Genomic DNA, 21,871 nt, shown 5'->3' on the forward strand with positions numbered 1-21,871 from the left:
TTTGCATATGTATTGTTTAGAATGCAAAACAATAATGAATCGTTCTTCAGGAATATATCAATTACATATCGTTTATGTATAACCAATAAAATAAACAAGAAAATGTGTTGTTGTGATTATTGCCTGTAGGACAGTGTAAAACTTTTTTTTCAGATAAAGAAATACTGTTTCTTGTCTGACAACGTTTATCGGTTTTATGGTGGTAGAGAGTTATCACCGAGATTATAATGATAATGTGAAATGTCGCCGAGATGATATTTTAGGTATGTTAGATAAATGGGTAAATACAATAAGATTTACTGAATATCTCAATATTTTTTATATTATTTTTATATTATTATAGACTTTTTATATTATCCATTCTATAATTGTGATATTTTTCACTATTGAAGAATATCACTTTTTATTTGACCAATCAGAGCACTGTTTACAAACGATGGGGAAAAAAAAAAAAAAAAAAAAACATAAGCTCTCCGTCATGTTATATGTTATATTTCACTCGTATGGCTAATATTTTGATATTTTTTACTCTTGCTACACATCAGTATCAAAATATTTGCCCCACTCCTGAAATATATTTGGTATTACTGAAGACACTATTAGATATCCTCTATTTACAATCATAGATACGAATATCGTTGATACAAAAAACAACATTGTACAGGTATATATTTATTCACTATGACATCTTAATGTACACAGGAAACAATTGATCAATATGTAGACTATACGTATACCTCAAAGTCAATCATACGTATCTGACAGATTCCTGAAATAGAATAATCTTGAAACGGACAAAGCATGTGTAAATAATTCATCACGTTAAAGAAACATTCCATTACAAAGAAATAAAACCGAAAAAAAAAATGAATTTCTGATACATTCTTTTGGTGTTTCGCATTATGTAAGTTCAACAAAACAGTAGTACAAGCATACTAGTATTTTAAATGAAAACATATTGCTTAAACGTTATGGCTCTATGTAAGATATGGAGGGTCAGTAAAGGATATAGCATATATTTACAAGATGGAAATATCATCACATCTCGTTAACGATATAATATGCGATAAATCAAAAATAGTTCAATTTGTAGAATAAAGAGTTTGTGTAATCAACAAATACAAGTACACTTTTGTATATATGTAGATAATAAATTATAAAACTACTAAATAAAAATATGTTTATCTTATAACGGGCTATTGTTAAAACATTTGATATTAAACTGCTGATTAGTAGATACATACAGATTGCTATGATAATAACCACCTAAACAGCGTGGTTATAATGTAAGTAAGAGATGAGGGCGAATTATAATATTTATATATCAGGTAATAGTATAAGTTTGGACACATAAGACTCAAAAGACGTTAAGTGATAATAGCACCAGAAAGACGCCGAATATTGAATAATTATGGTTGATTTATTATACGTTTTCGTGATACCGGGGATTGATCTTTTTTATGTCTGCTCTGTTTCCATGGAGATTTATAACATACTATTACTTATGTAAATGTTACAAATCCATATCAGCTCGTTAAAAAATCGCTTCCGACGAGCTAGACTCGGATATTTCTTCACATGCAATCCAAACATTAACATCTTCATTATATGACACATAAATGTTACAAATGACGAATAATTCACCTGTCACCAACTGGGCCGTTTTGATGAAAGATAATATATAGCACCAATTAGTTCGAATTGTGAATAATAATTATATCACAAAAACAAAATCCGAAAGGAATATGATGTTAAGGCAACCACGTTGTCCGAAAAGAGAATGTTTAGATAATTACATTGTATGTAAAAATACGATAATGTTAGAATGGGAATTTTATCGAATACTGTAAATGGTCAACACAGACCGTGATCTCCAAATTTACAGTACAGCAGATGTTTATGCAATGACGCAATGTAGATATAGGTCAAACATCTATTATCATAAACGATATATCATATATGATTTTTGATTATATTTTAGTACGTGTTGTTAAACAAATCTAAATCTTCAAACACGATGTAACCAGTTCTTAACTTATCGATTGTAGTAACAATGAACACTTCATATAATTAAACTAGATCCGTATGTAACTAAATGTATTGCATTTGCGTTTATAAGCACACTCTGCATAATACACATGTAACAACTTTTACATAGAATGTATAAATACATGTTGATAATAATCTAACTTCTTTTTGGTTCCATAATACTGAACAGATCTAATCATACTTAAGGCTGCTGCGATATGCTATAGGTTTCACTCTGAACCATATCATCACAAAAATTGTGACGTCACAAAAGTAAGAGGCACTTAGTGAAAACATCACCGAGTTCAGTTGGTTCTGACCCCAGTGTCCACATAGGATAGTTTGACATTACTGTTTTATATGGATGATAATCATCGTCGTAGCACCGAATGTGCGGTAAGATAATAACGGTATCGACATATACTCTTAGTTGACAATAAAAGACGAATACTTGCTAAAGGCAAAACATCAACTGTTCACAGGGAATATGTATAAAATCATTTATCGCTTATTTTGCAGTCATGTTATATTCGAGGTTATTGCAAATTGAATGAATTAATGACATCAGCTGGGCTCAGTTGTTCGAAAGGTAATTTGGCTAATCACGGTTTCACAACAATTTCAAAATACTGGTAACATCATTTCTGGTAAAACAAAGTTAACGTAATTTCATGAAACGATAACACTCACCAATTTCTCCCTCCTTGTCTATTTTAAAGAATAGGTTTTGAATTAAAGGAGAAATGAGATTTTCACTAATGAAGTGATTAAGCTAATCACCTTTTGAACAACTGGGCCCAGATAATATTTCAAGTAACAAGCGTTAAGAATTCTAAATATAAGTTCATCACTCCGGAAGAGTGTTTACTTCGCAGGAAAGAGAAGCAAAAATAACGAGTGTTTTACACACTCTCTGACATTTCTACTGTCCTGTGAATGTTGATCATAGAATCAGCTGTTGCTTGTGTTTCACCACTTCTTTCGCGTTTCAACTGGTTCCTAAAGCGTCGTTCAAAAGCCCTCCTCAACGTCCTGCCTGTGGAGAAACCTCGTTTGTTGAAGATAGCGCTATTCCGTCTTCGAAGGGCAGCTTTCTTGTTCTGGCAGTCTTGTGAGTGATAAGAAGGTGGGTGTGCCGTGCTCGAGGCACTAGATAACGTGTCAGTATACATATTAGATGACATTTCATCGTCCTCGTCCATATCCTCTTCCTCATAATCTGCGATGGGATCATCGTAGTCTGGCTCCGGTTCATTTTCGATATTTATAACCCTTTGAAGTTCCATTGTCTTCATTATGATTTCCTGGATCTTGTATTTCTCTGTGAACTTTTTACTGCATGACACGTCAGTGATCGAAAGAACATGCAGAATTGTACCCCATCTGTGGGACAGCATGCCAATGAATTGAAAAACCAAAATGGCGCCGAATAATCCGAGAAAGAACATACCGAGAGGTTCAAATGTTAGATCCTTTTTCAAAGGATTGTAATGTGGAATTTTAATGAATAGAGCAGTATCTTTAAACTCGTCTTGCAGCAGCTGTAATTGCATCGTCAATGCAATCCACAGAGCACTCGTCATGAAAAATCCAAACACAACATTATTTCGGAGATTCTTTAAGTCAGCTGCAACCTTTTCCTGGTGAATTTTGTCCTCAACTATCGGATGAAGATACCTCTTCAGAAGTTGATCCCAAAATAACATCTCACGATGGTCCATCCTCTTTATCGGTCCGTCCCCACAAACACAATCCTTCAGCCATCCAGGGTTCTCAGGGTCCTCATTTTTCATCCACAAAGGGATTTTATCGGTAGAATCCAATTTTGCATCCATGGTTTCTAGCTTGGGACCTTGCACTTCGTTGAAGCTTTCTTGTTTTAGTAGCTTAGTGTCTGTATTACCGGTGGTTGTCATTGTTGGGTAGGAGCGGTGTCTCGGCGGTGCCTTTAAGTCGCGACTCTGCCGCAACTCGAATACGAGCTCTTCTAGAAGTTCATCCGTTTTGGATTTACTATCCGGCTTAGGTACTAGAGTAGCCTGGCGTAATTGTCGGAACATATCGGCTGTTTCGTTCAAAATACTATCCAAACCTAGCCAACCTAAGATGCCTTTCCTTTGACGCTTCAGACGTTTCTCCTCCAACGCATTCTTCTCCTCAAGGAGTTCTTCCTTAGATTTCCGCATGGGAAGTTCCCTTGTACCCCAAGAGACAATGTGAAGATTACAAAGATAGTAAATGGTAAGCACTAAATATCCTGTTGGTATGCATATAAAATATAACGCACCAGGTATAACACAGGCAAACTCCTCTGGATGCATTAAGGCAGCAACAAAGAAAATAATGACGAGAATGAGAAGGAAGACGACGTTCGGACTGGTCAGTGAACCATCAATTGCTGTCCCAATAGTTCCTATCAGCACAATGGTCATTATTATAGCATAGCATGCGCTCATGATTGTTGCTATGGTAACTTGTGTGGTCGGCTTTGCGTATATGCACAGCACGATGAATGCGATTGGAGGTATTAGAGACAGTGCATAAGATTGGACGACGCTTGTTTTGAAGACAACAGAGAACGCTCCAGCCATCATCAGAAGCACAGTTGCAGGCCCCAGCAAGGTCGAGACAAGGAGAAGGAACTGGTACAAAACATACGGTGTACTTATGTTATCGTTCAACCTGACTGTGTTCTTCCAGTCTCCGAGAAGGTCGATGACATTTGCCAGAGTTGAAGGTCCCCATCGTCGTCGCTGATTAAAAAATTCCGAAAATGTCTCAGGCGCATGCGTCAATGCATCGGCAGCTGCGCAGTAGTCAATACGATAGCCTTGTTGGAGTAGTAGAGTGCTCAGCCAGCGATCTTCGCCTGAAACATGATAAATTAGAGCGAAACATATTAAAAATTCCTGAAAGAAATGAACACAACATTCTGAATATTTCAATGACGTCTATCTTGAAATACGTGTCTATTTTCGTTTCTCAACGATCCCTCTTTTCCATGACATTAGCAGTTTTAGAAATTCCTATATTTTCCCATAAACTCTAGATACACCAAACTGAGTATCGGTATAGGATAATACCCCATTGCAGTAAACTTTTTCAGACGTCACAATAATTACCTTGGTCATACTGCACGTACTGCCCCGCCTCTGTCGTACGGATGGCGTAAGTCCGTGCCACATTATCGTCCATTAGGGCTGACCCCCGGAACAAACTGAAGCACCCGGGGGCACAAAGAACACACCCAAACACGTGTTCAGTAGCCTTCTGTAGCCAGTGACCTATAGCGTACTCGAATTCCTGATACCACATAATTGGACCTGCAATGACGACACAAAAAATTAAAGACATCTTCAATATTTATTTTTGTAGTGTTAACATTTCTCATTTGTTTTGGCCGGAACTAGTTTGCAGGCACTAAATTTCACGCAAAACCGCCTTGTCTCAATTCTGTAGAAAACAGGTGTATAAAGGCATATGGTAAACATAAGATGCCTCATGGTATGGACCCCTGTTTTTTTTTTTCAATTGACAACTATAAAATGAGTTGGAAAAACTGTTCATTATTATTAAATCATTAAAGCTACATGTACATATCATATATCGGACACTTGAATCTAAATTGGTACCTTAAATAAGGCCGTTTTAATAAATATAAGCGCACCTGATCCAACCGGATGGATACGTCCGCAAGCTGCACCAACTTTCTTATTTTTTTTTAGTCTGTCCACAAGGAGGCGCACCGCATCAGGTTTGAAATCTACATCACCATCCAAGGTCAGAATGAAAGTGTTCTCCGCCTAAAGAAAAACAACGTCAAAAGCATATATGTCAAGTTGAAAATCAAAGGTTTGGACGTACTATTGACAAAACCCAGATACATCTTCTCCACTTTACATTTCAAAATGTCTTTTCTGCTCATTGCTCGCTTTTGGTCGTTGTAGTGAGTCTATGTGATGAATGCTAATGTCATGTCCCCTTATCGGGTCTGCTTGAGGTTAAACTTGTGTGGAATAAAGAATCTTGTAGGCAGTATACAATGTGAGATGTCTAATGAAAAAAATACAAAGTTAGCTTTTTAGTGTTATGACACTTTTAAAAAGAGAAAACGGAAAATAAATTAGTGACCAGAACATCCGTGGAGACCATCAACATGTGACCATAGTTGTCGCCAAGTCGCCAAGGCGTAAACATTTAACAGCTATCAAATAACCTTTGAAATTCATCCAAATGACGAAAAGGTTTAGGATATATACCTGTGTGTGGACTTCATCGCTGACGTAGTTGAAGATGACACTACGTGTGAAGTGTGACGACTGACGACGATGTCGAAGCTGTGTCTCGGTGAGTTTGACGCGATGGGTGTCAGAGTCATTCTCCTGTGTATTCGTCGACCCGGAAACGTCGCGATGGATGAGGTTCTCAGGTTGCGCAAGGATCCGGTAGCCGAGAAGGTAGTACATATACATAACCTAATGGGGAAACAAAGAGAACATACACCATTTTTCAACGCATAAAACTCTTAGACGTTATGACATTACCATATCTCGCGTGTCCTAACTGTGACCAAATCATTATCTCGAGTTTCGTACATGTGACCTTACTAAATCTCGCGTGTCGTACCTGTGACCTATTCATACATTGTAGCTCGTGTTTCGTACCTGTGACCTAATCATAGCTCGTGTTTCGTACCTGTGTCCTAATTATATCTCGTGTGTTGTACATGTGACCTATTCATATCTAGAGTTTCGTACATGTGACCTATTCACATCTCGAGTTTCGTACATGTGACCTATTCATATCTAGAGTTTCGTACATGTGACCTATTCATATCTCGAGTTTCGTACATGTGACCTATTCATATCTCGTGTTTCGTACCTGTGACCAACGCTTCTTATGTCTTATTTTGTGTTTATCCTTCAGGTGGACGACGAGCCGCGTACCTCCAGGTAATTTCCATGCCATTCGGCCACCGTAAGGGGTCGGTGTGCGCACTGGTGGGGCGAGGGTCATCTGGCGCTCATGGACAGAACTGTGGAAGCATATGATTACATCTCATACAGTTGTAGATCAACTTCAGAGGAATTTGTTTGATTCAACGACTAATAAGATTTCAAAGTATCACTTAGACATAAAAAGCGTGTTGCTAGAGGTAAGAGAATATTAAATTCTCTTTAATACTATATACAGTAGAACAATTTTCGTCACCTAGGGGCTAAAGGCAAAAACGCAAGAAAAGTTCCCTACCTGTAGTACCCATCAATATGGCAAAACTTAAAACAAATTCGATTAAAATTTACCGAAATAATTTATCTGACAAGATACTGACACCGTCCGTGTAACATACAATTATAGAAATTTGATAATGTCGATACATGGTTTTTCGTCAACAACAAACATCGACGGAGATAATAGTCAGACTGACCTGATAGCGTCATCTATACAGTCCATCAGCTCCGCTACAAAGCTGTTCGGTACGAGCTTGTCGTCATCGGATAGCTCCATAGCGTCATCGAAAAACACGTGCGCTGTAACACGTGTAGCAGATGTAATAATAATGGTAATAGCAAAAACAAAACAAAAAAAATAATAACTGTATGAAACAGATGCAACGAATAGTGTTAACAAATGATTGTAAAACATTAAGGTTTACATAACAGCAAACCCAATGATATATTACAAGTATATAAATCACTGTTCTGGTGCAATGGAACAAAAGTAACTAAACCAATCGTTACTATGTGTGATGGCTAGCCATGGGTCTTACTTTTGAAAATTAGTTTGTTAAGCTACCTGTTAATTTCGGCAAAACATGCAAAAATGCAAGTTTCAGGAGAACACAGAAGGCTCATGTGGATCAGACATATTACACAAAAATTACCATATCAGTATGCTCACAAGTGTCTATAGCAGGTAGTGCGAGCGTTTGTTAGACCAGATTTGACTTCATAAAAGCATACACATCGATTTTCTTTTGACCCTGAAATGCAAATGGCGGCTATGAATTAGATACTATGAAGATAGCTGAGTAAGAGGAATGCTTTCGAGACAAATAGTAAAACTGTTGAACTTCTGGCTATTTTCAGAAACCTGCATATTTTACCTCAAACTCTGCGGTTGAACTATTTTGCTAAAGAGGGGCTTCTTGCTATGTTAAGAGTTTTTCATAATTTCTAATAAGTACGTTTTTGATGATTGAAATGCCTCCCTATATGCCATAATTGTTTTCATATTATTCACAGCCGCCATTTTCATTTCAAGGTATCACTGGATTTACTATTTACATGAACCTAATTAAGCACCTTTCTGTCGATAAACAATCTCTCATTCCGTCATTGTATATGTATACAAAAACAAATAGTCTAGTCTTCAGCTTGCAGTTTACCTTCAAATTCGTAGTAATCCGGGTCTCGTATGCCGTAAAACTTTTGAGCCAGAAAGCGTGCACTGTGATCAATGTCCATTCTGGAAAAAATGATTGAAAAAGATGCGAAAGATGTCTGATTAATGGGAACACAAAATTTATTTAAACAAGTAACAAGTGCTATGCATCATGGTGTTAACACATTGGAAAGACAGACCTCAAGGTTCTCTTCCAAGTCGCTTAAAGGGTACTGTAGGGGCAGTTATTGGGTTTCTGTTTTCATGGGCTTCTATGAAGTGTATCACCTCACTTGTAAAAAACACAAAGTGGAACAGAGCCAATTTATGAGAAAATTCTATCCCGGATCCATTAAAAACCAAAACAATAACCTGAATAAGGATTTCAGTAACTGGGTCATTTCGCATCTCGTTTCATGCCACATGGTCGCGCATGCGTAGATCTGTGGTACGACATCGTCGGCCCTATGAATCTCTTCGTCATCGTATAGTGTGGATACGTCATCATCGGAACTGAAAAGGGCGGAGTCCCGATCGTTGGTTCTCCGACGCAACATTAGCGACTGGTCGGTGAGAATCCCACATCGGATAGGCATCACAAACAGCCTGTACGGAAAACGAGATAGTATTGAGGATAATAACACCACGTCATTCCTTAATCTACATTTGAATGGTTACGATTAGAATATAGTGAATTATTTGTTTTTGTTTTTTGGTTTCAAACTCTTTTTCGCTATTTCTCTATCACATGTTTATTTATCAAATCACGCATAGAAGATGCTAGTGAATTATTGTTTGCATTAATATACTATAAATGAAGTGCTTAAAATGGGAAATAAATCATATCATCACACATACAGGGTTGCAAACCTATGTGACATACTAGCTTATGGGTATACTACATAAAATCACAATAACACAAAAACTACAGTAGTAACGGAGGGGATACTAAAGACAACATGATACGCAACTTATTCCTTAGTGACAGACGAAAACATGATGGCCGGGTTTGGAAATTAAAAAAACAATTATCATTGATCGTAAGTTTAAAGTCATGTGCTAGCTTAGTTCTTCACTTGACATTATTGTCCTGAATTCCATAACTTCACATGAATGATTTGGCCATATCAATATTTGTTTCAAAATAGAATTTTGGACTATCTTATACTATTGTCAAATAATGTCAGCAATTTTTATATATGTGTTAAGTATACAAGATGTAACACAACGGTAAAACTAAAACATTCTCACAAGTAACTTTTATTAAGCACCCATCATTCTAAATAAGCATTAGCTCCTAAGTAATTAAATAACAAACCTGTCTATCTTGGCCATCCTTCCGTTTCGTGGAAACCAGATGTGTGACGTCAGAATGATTTGTGATACCCAAAGGACACCGAACCATATGAGATGGAACATTCGGATTTCTCCGGACATTTCCGGACACAACCAAATGTACAGATATGATGGGATAAACTTGGTATAACATTGCACTATAATGATACCAAGCGTTATGGGTGTGGCCATGAACAACGGTAATGTAAAACCTATAACCTGCATACACAATTTACAGGCCAGACTACCAAAATATGACAGCACAGCGCTACACAGGAGCTGAAGATATAAGGGGCGCGTAACGTTGGAAATTTCTCTTTACGGATTCCGGAAGTTGTAAATTGTAACTGGCATGGCTACTTCCGTTTGTGGCTGGAGTAGTTGTTGTGGTAGGTGGAGAAGTTGATGGCACGGGACGAGGTCGTGGTCTGAATTTCGGAGTTCGCCCCTTCAGATTATCATCAGTTAAATTAAGAACTGCACTTACACCTTTTAAGTGTATTTGATCAGATATTGCCCGTTTTCACAATAGGGTTTTGATGACTTCCTCCCGGTAGTGGTGCTGTTGTCTGCGGTCTAGAGGTGACTTCTATACCAGGGACGACTTTTGCTGCTGTCGCTGAGAGTCCTACGTCAACACCATTCTGATGTGACCCTGATGTAGAAAATTCGATGTTGAAGGAAAAGCCTGGAAGCAAAAGGGCTGCAAACAGCAGAGTCCAGCCAGTCTTCCATATCCCAACAAAAATGTACAGTCTTTCTCGGACAGAATTCAGTCGTCGTTTCCATTGAAGGAATGGTATGTTAAATGTGCATATTGATAAATCACTCTCAACGAAATTTTCCCAGTACGTGATAGAAATAAAAAATAAAGCAACAGGTATTTCCCACATATAACGGTTTTCAAATTTAGGTACAGGCCGTCCGATAGTGTGCAGAATATCCGGATCATAAATTACGTCCCTTTGGAGTTGGTTCCTTTCTGTCTCATTTAGAGGGTTACTGAACATAGTAGACGCTGCGAGATTGCACAGTTGTATAACGAAAGCGAGGCTGTTGATAAATGTCAGTGTAAAACGCTTCATGGTAGGCCTAGATTTGTCGGTTGCTATGGTTATCGTTTTCAAAAATGCAGGAATCGTACAAATTCCACAGAATTGAAGCAGTCCCCGAGCCATGTCCATTCTGGGGAGAATGTGAAATACCATGAGACATAGTCCGAAGGAATGAAGAAGCTCCATAAACAACGTCTGTCAACAAAACCAAACAAACTGATATATTTATCAGACAAATCAATATTTGAAACTTTTATAACACAAACGACAGCTAGTTGTATCATTTATGTATAATATATTTTGAAAAAAGAATTGTTTGCGATGCTTATTGTTTTAAAGTAGCATCTAACATGTTCAATATTTATTACCTAAGACACGTTTTGAATTGATAATTTGGTTTATTTTGTTTAACGTCCTATTAACAGCCAGGGTCATTTAATGACGTGCCTAGGTTTGGAGGTGGAGGAAAGCCGGAGTACCCGGAGAAGTTATGCTAACAATGACGATGAAACATTATATGTGATGATTGCGTTATTGACGATGACACACAAGGATACCTACGATGATAACTATTTAGATTATAGGATTTAATATTCATCATTACAACAAAGTTTATGAAGGACATTCACGATGACCACAAATTATAAGATAATTACAACGACATCTTACGATGACAACGGTTTATTTGAAGGATAATTACAATGACAATTTACGATGACTACGCTGTATATGAAGGATAATTACAATGACAACTTACGACTATGCTGTATATGAAGAATGATTACAATGACAACTTACGAGGACTATGCTGTATATGAAGGATACTTACAATGAAAATTTACGATGACTACGCTGTATATGAAGGATAATTACAATGACAACTTACGAGGACTACGCTGTATATGAAGGATAATTACAATGACAACTTACGATGACTACGCTGTATATGAAGGATAATTACGATGACAACTTACGATGACTACGGTTTTGAAGGAAGGCCATGAGTTACTCCCAAACAATGACTTGGCTGAAAAACTGAACATCCATACGATATACGGGAAACAAATAGCAATGACAAGCATGGTGTTGGTGGGACTGTCGGACTCCCTCAGTGCCTTCTTATCCTGAAATAACAAATGTTACCAGTGATACAAGATAAACAGAACTGTATTGGGGAATCCAGAGTCAATCACACTACTAAATAGCTCAGAAACGAAAGAAGTGCGTAAGCATATACGATCGGTTGCATTTAAGACTTTTTCAAATATATATAATTACATAACATCCACATTGTACTTGTAAGCTTCTAAATATCCTATTGCATTCATAACACGATGAATTCGAACGAATTTTATATCCGATGAGAGTGACATCACCCTTATTGTGACGTTACCGTTACCGGAATTACTGCTCCACTTTTTACAGTCACGTGTTTATTTTTGTATACAGTTTAGAACTTTTTAAAGTACAGTATCTTATTCTGCTATCACAGCTACAACGAAAACGTAAACATACTATCTGAATATTACAATGTTGTACCTTGAGAATACTGGACGACATGAGGAGAATACACAGTTTACTGACGATCGCTGACCCCATGACAACACAGAAGAATAGCACGTAACAGAAAATCTTAAATGCTCGCAGGAATGGCCGAAAGGTGTCGCTGGTAGAAACACGTTCTCGCGGGATCATCTGGAATCTATCCCATAATCGCCTGTAAAAATGTCAAAATAAAACATCCTTATAACATGACGAAAAAAAGGGTTGTATCACACAGTATATAGAATATAACTTTATACAACTTTTGTATGACGGGTCCCATACTAAAACTGGGATGTTCGAAAACAGAATATATACATAATGGGCTGAACGGAAGAAAGATCCGTAAAATAGATAACGAAACGCAGCGAAAAAGATGGAGTCATACCATGTGGGGAAAAAAATTGTCACAGGAGAAACAAAAATGTTTACAGAACAAGAATGGCGTTCATCATTCCCTTCCATCTCGAGTAAAACTTACATGTCAAGTAGTGAGTCTTCCTTCCCTGGCAGTTTTATTCGGACATGACTATTTTTCTGTAGAATGGATAAATGCAAAACATATACAAAGATAGCATACCTTACAATTAACCAAGTGATAGCTGTTCATACATTACGTCACACCACAAATATTCAATCACGTGATGGATCGAAATATGATTGATCTTCATATATTGTATCTATAATATTATGATAATAGTAAAATTCATATAAAATACCAATTTTATTAAGACAGCATTTCTTTTAAAATATTTTGAATGTTTTATGTTTGTTGTTACCTTCGAAAACAATGGCGGCGGAGTGAGACTATAGACAGGCGCGGGGATTGAGACGTCTGAAGTCACGTGATCCTGCTGCTGCATCCATTCAGCCACTCTACTGTGTGAAGCTGTTGATGACGTCATAGTGTTTTCGTGTTTGAAGGATGATGACGTAGCAGATCTAGCGTCTGCCATTGCTTCCAACATAGGTCTTCTTTGGCTATTAATAGATACTTGCGTCGCATCGTCAAGGTCAACGATGCCATCCTCCATCCCATACGGTCCATGCGCAGACGCCATCATCTGCTTCCTTTCCGCCACAATTTCCTGTAGAACTGGCCCATGCCAATGTCGAAGAAGTACCTACAAGTTTAAAATGCATCTATTTTACCAACAGTGCATATTCATTGGAAAGGGAAAAGACAACATCTGTAAATAGAAGCTTGCTTCCAGTTCGACTTAAAATGGCCAAATCTACATATCTCCGCTATTCGTGTATAATATAAAAGATGACTGCTATGCATATCAAATGCAATAATTCGGTCGTTAAGTAAAATTTATTTATTTATTTATTTTTTTTTGAAGAGGAACAACATGGTCCAGTATGGGCTTTGTATCCGTACAAACCGATTGCACGTATTGCTAAAAAGACTAACAATTGATAAAGTATTAGTGACAGTATGTACATAGCAATTTGTCAATAATTAAAAAAAAAAACACCTTGATTCCCGTTTATCATTTGACTTGAAGTAGTTGATGTAGAACATTTCGAATTGTGAAATTATTATAAACATTATCAAATTATTAGCCCCACTCGTGAAACAAATGTGGTATTACTGAAGACACTGTTTGCTACCCTCAATATATTAACTTGTGTCTGATCCCCTTTGTAACAAAAAAATAAAACTGTCACGGCAATACACTACCAACCTTCCAACTACAATACAATACCTACCTTCCCACGACAATACAATACTTACCTTCCCACGACAATACAATACTTACCTTCCCACAACAATACAATACTTACCTTCCCACGACAATACAATACTTACCTTCCCACAACAATACAATACTTACCTTCCCACGACAATACAATACTTACCTTCCCACAACAATACAACACTTACCTTCCCACGACAATACAATACTTACCTTCCCACAACAATACAATACCTACCTTCCCACGACAATACAATACTTACCTTCCCACGACAATACAATACTTACCTTCCCACAACAATACAATACTTACCTTCCCACGACAATACAATACTTACCTTCCCACGACAATACAATACTTACCTTCCCACAACAATACAATACTTACCTTCCCACGACAATACAATACTTACCTTCCCACAACAATACAACACTTACCTTCCTACGACAATACAATACTTACCTTCCCACGACAATACAATACTTACCTTCCCACGACAATACAATACTTATCTTCTCACGACAATACAATACCAACTTTCCCACTACAATACGATACCTATATGTAGCTTACCACTACAATACAATACTTACCTTCCCCTGTGCTATGGCATATCCATTGATACCAGCGTCAGAGAGTATCCGTTCACACGCGTCAACCGACGGCCCGGTTGACACGTTTGGACTAAACGATATATCCCGAAATCTGCAAAAATTGAAGGAAGAATTCATTCAGTCATTTCAATTTATGATAATAAATTATTTCAATATAGATCTCTTTAAAATGCCCATACTTTCATTAAGTCCAGCAGAAGATTACCTTTGACGATCATACCTGAGATTATGACGTATATTCCTTCTCACATTTCATCAAATAATAGATATCCAAAGTCCTTCTCATAAAGATTAATCCTAACACTGAATTCTAAAAAAGCCAGTAGCTCATCACCCAAGTCATAGGTATCAATAGAATGTATTACACATTAAGGCACAGAACGCCTAGTCAGATCCCTTCCGAATGACATCTGGAGCCCTCTACATCATCAGAGTTTAAAACCGCGTGTTATTACACAACTTAGATAAAAATATATCAACACAAAAAATTGTTCCTAATGTCCGTAAGAACATTATCTGCCTGTCTTCAAGATTTCTGCATAATTTTATAATGAAGGGTGTTTATCAGTTCTCGCCAGAATTTAAATAATGTCTGGATGTGGCAGACACCTGGGGTCGTACTCTGGTGTATAAATTCAAAACTTCACCTGGCTATATTAAGATCAAGTTTTAACGAGGTAACTAAGACGCGGGCTGTTAAAGTGACCTAACAGGACAGATTTGGAGGAAATGTTCACTTAAAGTAATAGATTTAACAGAATTAAAAAAAAAATACCACTAGCTTCCCGACATGCAAACATAGGATTTTGCATCGCCATGTAGTGAGCATGCACTCTATGTAAGTGAAATCTAGCTAGGTAGCCCTTTACATACGAATTGTGGAGGTTTATTTGTATGTAGATATGTGATAATTTGAAATCGTAAAAAAACAATTCTCAATATCAATATACACAATAATGAATTTTGCTATCGTAGAATACTTTCGGTGGGTAAAACATTTAATATATAGAAACTGCAGTTAGCGAAGTCATAACTAAGGGAATATTTAATATATAGAAACTGCAGTTAGCTAAGTCATAACTAAGGGAATATTTAATATACAGAAACTAGAGTTAGCAAAGTCATAACTAATATGAGTATTTTCAGTATGAAACACGCTAAAATAAGACAATCGCTAAAATACGCGTATTGACAGTAAATAATTTCGACCGTAACGTAAACTTGAGACAAATAAATGGCCTTTACCACAGACGGAGAAAAAATGACGTAAGATGTACGATCTAGATACCACAGACGGAAACAAAAGGACGTGATATATACGATCTAGATACCACAGACGGAGACAAAAGGACGTGATATGTACGATCTAGATACCACAGACGGAAACAAAAGGACGTGATATGTACGACCAGATACCACAGACAGAAACAAAAGGACGTGATATGTACGACCAGATACCACAGACGGAAACAAAAGGACGTGATATGTACGATCTAGGTACCACAGACGGAAACAAAAGGACGTGATATGTACGATCTAGATACCACAGACGGATACAAAAGGAGGTGATATATATGACCAGATACCACAGACGAAAACAAAAGGACGTGATATGTACGATCTAGGTACCACAGACGGAAACAAAAGGACGTGATATGTACGATCTAGATACCACAGACGGAAACAAAAGGACGTGATATGTACGATCTAGGTACCACAGACGGAAACAAAAGGACGTGATATGTATGATCCAGATACCACAGACGGAAACAAAAGGACGTGAGATGTACGATCCAGATACCACAGACGAAAACAAAAGGACGTGATATGTACGATCTTGATACCACAGACGGAAACAAAAGGACGTGATATGTACGATCTGGATACCACAGACGGAAACAAAAGGACGTGATATGTACGATCTAGATACCACAAACGGAAACAAAAGGACGTGATATGTACGATCTAGATACCACAGACGGAGACAAAAGGACGTGATATGTACGATCTGGATACCACAGACGGAAACAAAAGGACGTGATATGTACGATCTAGATACCACAAACGGAAACAAAAGGACGTGATATGTATGATCTAGATACCACAGACGGAGACAAAAGGACGTGATATGTACGATCTAGATACCACAGACGGATACAAAAGGACGTTCGCCCATGTGGAAGGAATGTTAACATAGCAAACAATTTATAGTAATTATACAAGGTAAATCCATTCTTCTTTTTAGAACCTATTAATAGTATCATATCGCACGCCGCAGAAGTAGGGATGTTCTCACAAACTGCTGATTTATATATAAGAGTATTTCTGTGCTTGAGGTCGACACAGATGCTTATAAAAATATGGCTTGTCAGAAAAGAAATTCATAAAAGTATATCATTCTCGAATAATCTGTGTTAGGTAAACACTCCTGTCAGATGTCAGTGCACTTACGACATGACCTTTCATCATTTAACAAAAGATTTTCCACACTAAAGATACTGAAATGACAGTTTTATACACACTAAGTACGTACATGTACTGTACTTACTGAAGTGACAGTTTGTATATACATGTACACTAGGTACGTACATGTACTGTACTTACTGAAGTGACAGTTTGTATATACACTAAGTACGTACATGTACTGTACTAAGATACTGAAGTGACAGTTTGTATATACACTCGGTACGTACATGTACTGTACTAACATACTGAAGTGACAGTTTGTATATACACTAAGTACGTACATGTACTGTACTAAGATACTGAAGTGACAGTTTGTATATACACTAGGTACGTACATGTACTGTACTTACTGAAGTGACAGTTTGTATACACAATAAGTACGTACTTTTGTACATGTACTGTACTAAGATACTGAAGTGACAGTTTGTATACACACTAGGTACGTACATGTACTGTACTAAGATACTGAAGTGACAGTTTATATACACATTAGATACGTACATGTACTGTACTAAGATACTGAAGTGACAGTTTGTATACACACTAGGTACGTACATGTACTGTACTTACTGAAGTGACAGTTTGTATATACACTAGGTACGTACATGTACTGTACTAAGATACTGAAGTGACAGTTTGTATATACACTAGGTACGTACATGTACTGTACTAAGATACTGAAGTGACAGTTTGTATATACACTAGGTACGTACATGTACTGTACTTACTGAAGTGACAGTTTGTATATACACTAGGTACGTACATGTACTGTACTTACTGAAGTGACAGTTTGTATATACACTAGGTACGTACATGTACTGTACTAAGATACTGAAGTGACAGTTTGTATATACACTAGGTACGTACATGTACTGTACTTACTGAAGTGACAGTTTGTATACACACTAGGTACGTACATGTACTGTACTTACTGAAGTGACAGTTTGTATACACTAGGTACGTACATGTACTGTACTTAGATACTGAAGTGACAGTTTGTATATACACTAGGTACGTACATGTACTGTACTTACTGAAGTGACAGTTTGTATATACACTAGGTACGTACATGTACTGTAGTGACAGTTTGTATATACACTAGGTACGTACATGTACTGTACTAAGATACTGAAGTGACAGTTTGTATATACACTAGGTACGTACATGTACTGTACTAAGATACTGTAGTGACAGTTTGTATATACACTAGGTACGTACATGTACTGTACTTAGATACTGCAGTGACAGTTTGTATACACACTAGGTACGTACATGTACTGTACTAAGATACTGAAGTGAACTAGGTGTATTATACACTAGGTTACGTACATAGTACTGTACTTAGAATACTGAAGTGACAGTTTGTATATACACTAGGTACGTACATGTTATGTACTATAGACTGAAGTGACAGTTTGTATACACCGAGGTACGTCAGTACATGTACTTAGTACTGAGTGACAGTTGTATAACACTAGGTACGTACATTACTAGATACCAGTGCATTTTGTATATACCCAGGTACGAAGTGACAGTTTGTATACACACTAGGTACGTACATGTACTGTAGTGACAGTTTGTATACACTAGGTACGTACATGTACTGTAGTGACAGTTTGTATACACTAGGTACGTACATGTACTGTAGTGACAGTTTGTATACACTAGGTACGTACATGTACTGTAGTGACAGTTTGTATACACTAGGTACGTACATGTACTGTAGTGACAGTTTGTATACACTAGGTACGTACATGTACTGTAGTGACAGTTTGTATACACTAGGTACGTACATGTACTGTAGTGACAGTTTGTATACACTAGGTACGTACATGTACTGTAGTGACAGTTTGTATACACTAGGTACGTACATGTACTGTAGTGACAGTTTGTATACACTAGGTACGTACATGTACTATACTTACTGAAGTGACAGTTTGTATATACACTAGGTACGTACATGTTCTGTACTGAGATACTGAAGTGACAGTTTGTATATACACTAGATACGTACATGTACTGTACTTGACAGGCGCGATAACTATCATTGACCTTCGTTTCGTGCCGCGTTGTTGTGTTGCGGAGGACGCGAACGCGATAAATTGATAAAAACCCCGCGTCATGGCGTTATTTTGGCATAGATGTTTGTCGCGTTGTCGCATGGACCAATACTTATATATAATGAAAAACAATACGACATTAAATTATACTGACCGAAATTGCATACATATTCCTCTATTATAATGAACCGATCAAACTTGCATTACAATCATTCTCCCGCCATCTTTTCACGTGACAGGGCCAATCAGGTAAGACTAGGGAGGTGGTATTTTTCAACTTTTAGCCTCTATGTTCATGTCGGACGATAGTGAAAGTTCGGCTTAGGATATTGCTTTTTAAAAGTCTGTGTTCGGTAACTGTTCAGCAATTGAAATTAGTTAAAATGTCATATTCGCTGTACCTAAGTCTAATATCACTTTAAGAGACAGTGTACCAGGGTAACATTGTTATGTACCAGAAAAACGTTTGTATGTACCAGAGTAACGTTTGTTTGTATCAATATCAGGGAGGATAGCATTAGTTTCCTCGTCAATATCAGGGTATTAGCATTAGTTCCTCTTTAATACCTGACAATAACATGGAGGTTAGCATTGTTTTCAACATAAATATCAGGGAAGTTAGCGTAAGTGTCATCGTCATCATACCTGGGAGTTTAGCATAAATGTTCCCTTAAGGATGAAAGGAATTACGGTATGTTACGTAAGTGAGATGACTGGTAATCGACAAATATATTAGCATTTAAGTCCATTAATATTAGTATTTATAGACATGTTTGTCATATTAATAGTTCATTATTGCGTACCTTTGGACGAATTCCTCAACATGCATGCGGATAGGAAACTCTTTCCTTTGGAAGGGATTAACATCGATACCAAAGCGCTCACTGGATCTAGATGTCAAAGTCCCAGTTTCCGACCCGTCGCCATGGTAACTGCCTCTGTCTGAGGCAGGTCGCATCAATCTTTAATAAAGTTAACATTTAGACAAAACATTAAAATCGAATTTCAAGAATTTTCTTCACTTTACAAATGATCTGTATTCCAAAATATGAAGATAAAATTACTATTGTACATTATATTTCCTTAGAAAATGCCCTCCGAAGGAGTCCTGGCCCGTATGGCACATGCGCACAATATGATTCCAAGACCGGAAGTCATACATTTATGTACAAGACTTACCAATATAACCTGAAGATCAGTCACATGATATACATAGAGACATGCTTGAGTTCACACAGATACACGTATTATGAAGAAGTAAACTATGGCTTATCAAGATAAAAATGAAATCGACTGGCCTACAATGTATTTAGCCTTTGCACTTATGTATTAGAGTGCGAACTGCCCCGGGGGTCAGACGATGGTCAGTTTTATTTGGACACGATGGTAAGATGTACGGTATGAGATGACCACTGACAGTGGTATTGTTGATATGGACATTGCTTTGTTAGGACTTATATACACTATTTATGTTTTCAAACTTTCAGATATATGTACTGTAGCATTTGTGTTGTTGACAAGTTGGCACAGTAAACACAGACTACATACAGTAAATGAACATAAGGGCAATGGAATCCAGAGTAGAGATACATTAATTATATTTGTATGTAAGTAACTTAGTAATGAAATAGATAAAAGAAATAATCACAATTTCCAGTAAAAAAATATCTGCACTACTGATATCTCTGGTAATAATTTATTTATTCATTTTCAATCACGTTACAGATTTTGTTTTTGTATTTCAACGAATATAAGAATGAGGCTCCATATTGATTGTAGTATATGTATATACAATGTTAAGGACAACAATAAATAAATAAATAAATAAATAAATAAATAAAGTAAATAAATAAATCAAAAAAAAAAAAAAAAAACAAAAACAAAAACAAAAACAAAACAAAACAAAAACAAAACAAAACAAAAACAAATAACAAAACACACACACACACATATATACATGTATATATTTTTCATCTCTAAGCTAGATATGGCTGGCATGCAATTGTAATATAGCATACACCCTTAAGACAAAGGGCATGTGAATTGACGTTATCAGACCGTACAGATGGCTGGTAGCCTGCAGCCCTGTTGTATCATCTGATATGGATTACCTGCGCTAATTGAAATCGATAATAATGTGTTACCTGGAAATCCATTGCTTGGAGTCGGAAACTTTGTGAAATATTCCATAACGCGACTTCTGAAAACGTAAAGTATCACGATTTTTCAAATGATTTATTGTAATATCATGGTTCATGGATTACAAACTACACTTTAAGGATTTTAATGAGAAAAAATAAGGCAATTACAATTAATCAAAATAAGTCTATTGTCCATAAAGAAATAAACAACCACAAAAACTGTAATTTTTATTTGTTGTACATTATTTTTATGGAATTCCATTGAGGTGTGTTACCTTAAACATGCCTTCTCCTTGTAGACGTTTACTTTTAACTCAGAGTTACTTAGACATGCCTTCTCCTTGTAGACGTTTACCTTTAACTCAGAGTTACTTAAACATGCCTTCTCCTTGTAGACGTTTACCTTTAACTCGGAGTTACTTTGGGACACAGTATTCATCTATTTACCATTATTATCATTTTTTTATGAATTACATCATTTGTCATGTAGTTTTGTTTCTCTTTTTTAACATGTACATGTACTGTAGATAGATTCCAATGTA

At 36.8% G+C, this 21,871-nt stretch overlaps 1 protein-coding gene across 1 annotated transcript; it reads right to left on the reverse strand.

The window, feature by feature from the left end:
• Window positions 1-656: 656 nt before the first annotated feature.
• On the reverse strand, window positions 657-21,569 carry LOC117334745 (chitin synthase chs-2-like). The gene is given in 18 exon segments (XM_033894538.1): window positions 657-4,897; window positions 5,151-5,351; window positions 5,696-5,831; window positions 6,288-6,503; window positions 6,910-7,063; window positions 7,457-7,559; window positions 8,417-8,496; window positions 8,785-9,018; window positions 9,731-10,041; window positions 10,043-10,268; window positions 10,270-10,997; window positions 11,777-11,926; window positions 12,342-12,519; window positions 12,826-12,881; window positions 13,124-13,468; window positions 14,642-14,753; window positions 19,992-20,150; window positions 21,333-21,569. Coding segments are annotated over 18 exon segments (5,469 nt in total). The 5' UTR covers window positions 21,446-21,569; the 3' UTR covers window positions 657-2,930.
• Window positions 21,570-21,871: the final 302 nt, after the last annotated feature.

The sequence above is a fragment of the Pecten maximus genome, chromosome 9, assembly GCF_902652985.1.
Source record: "Pecten maximus chromosome 9, xPecMax1.1, whole genome shotgun sequence".
Lineage (NCBI taxonomy): Eukaryota > Metazoa > Mollusca > Bivalvia > Pectinida > Pectinidae > Pecten > Pecten maximus.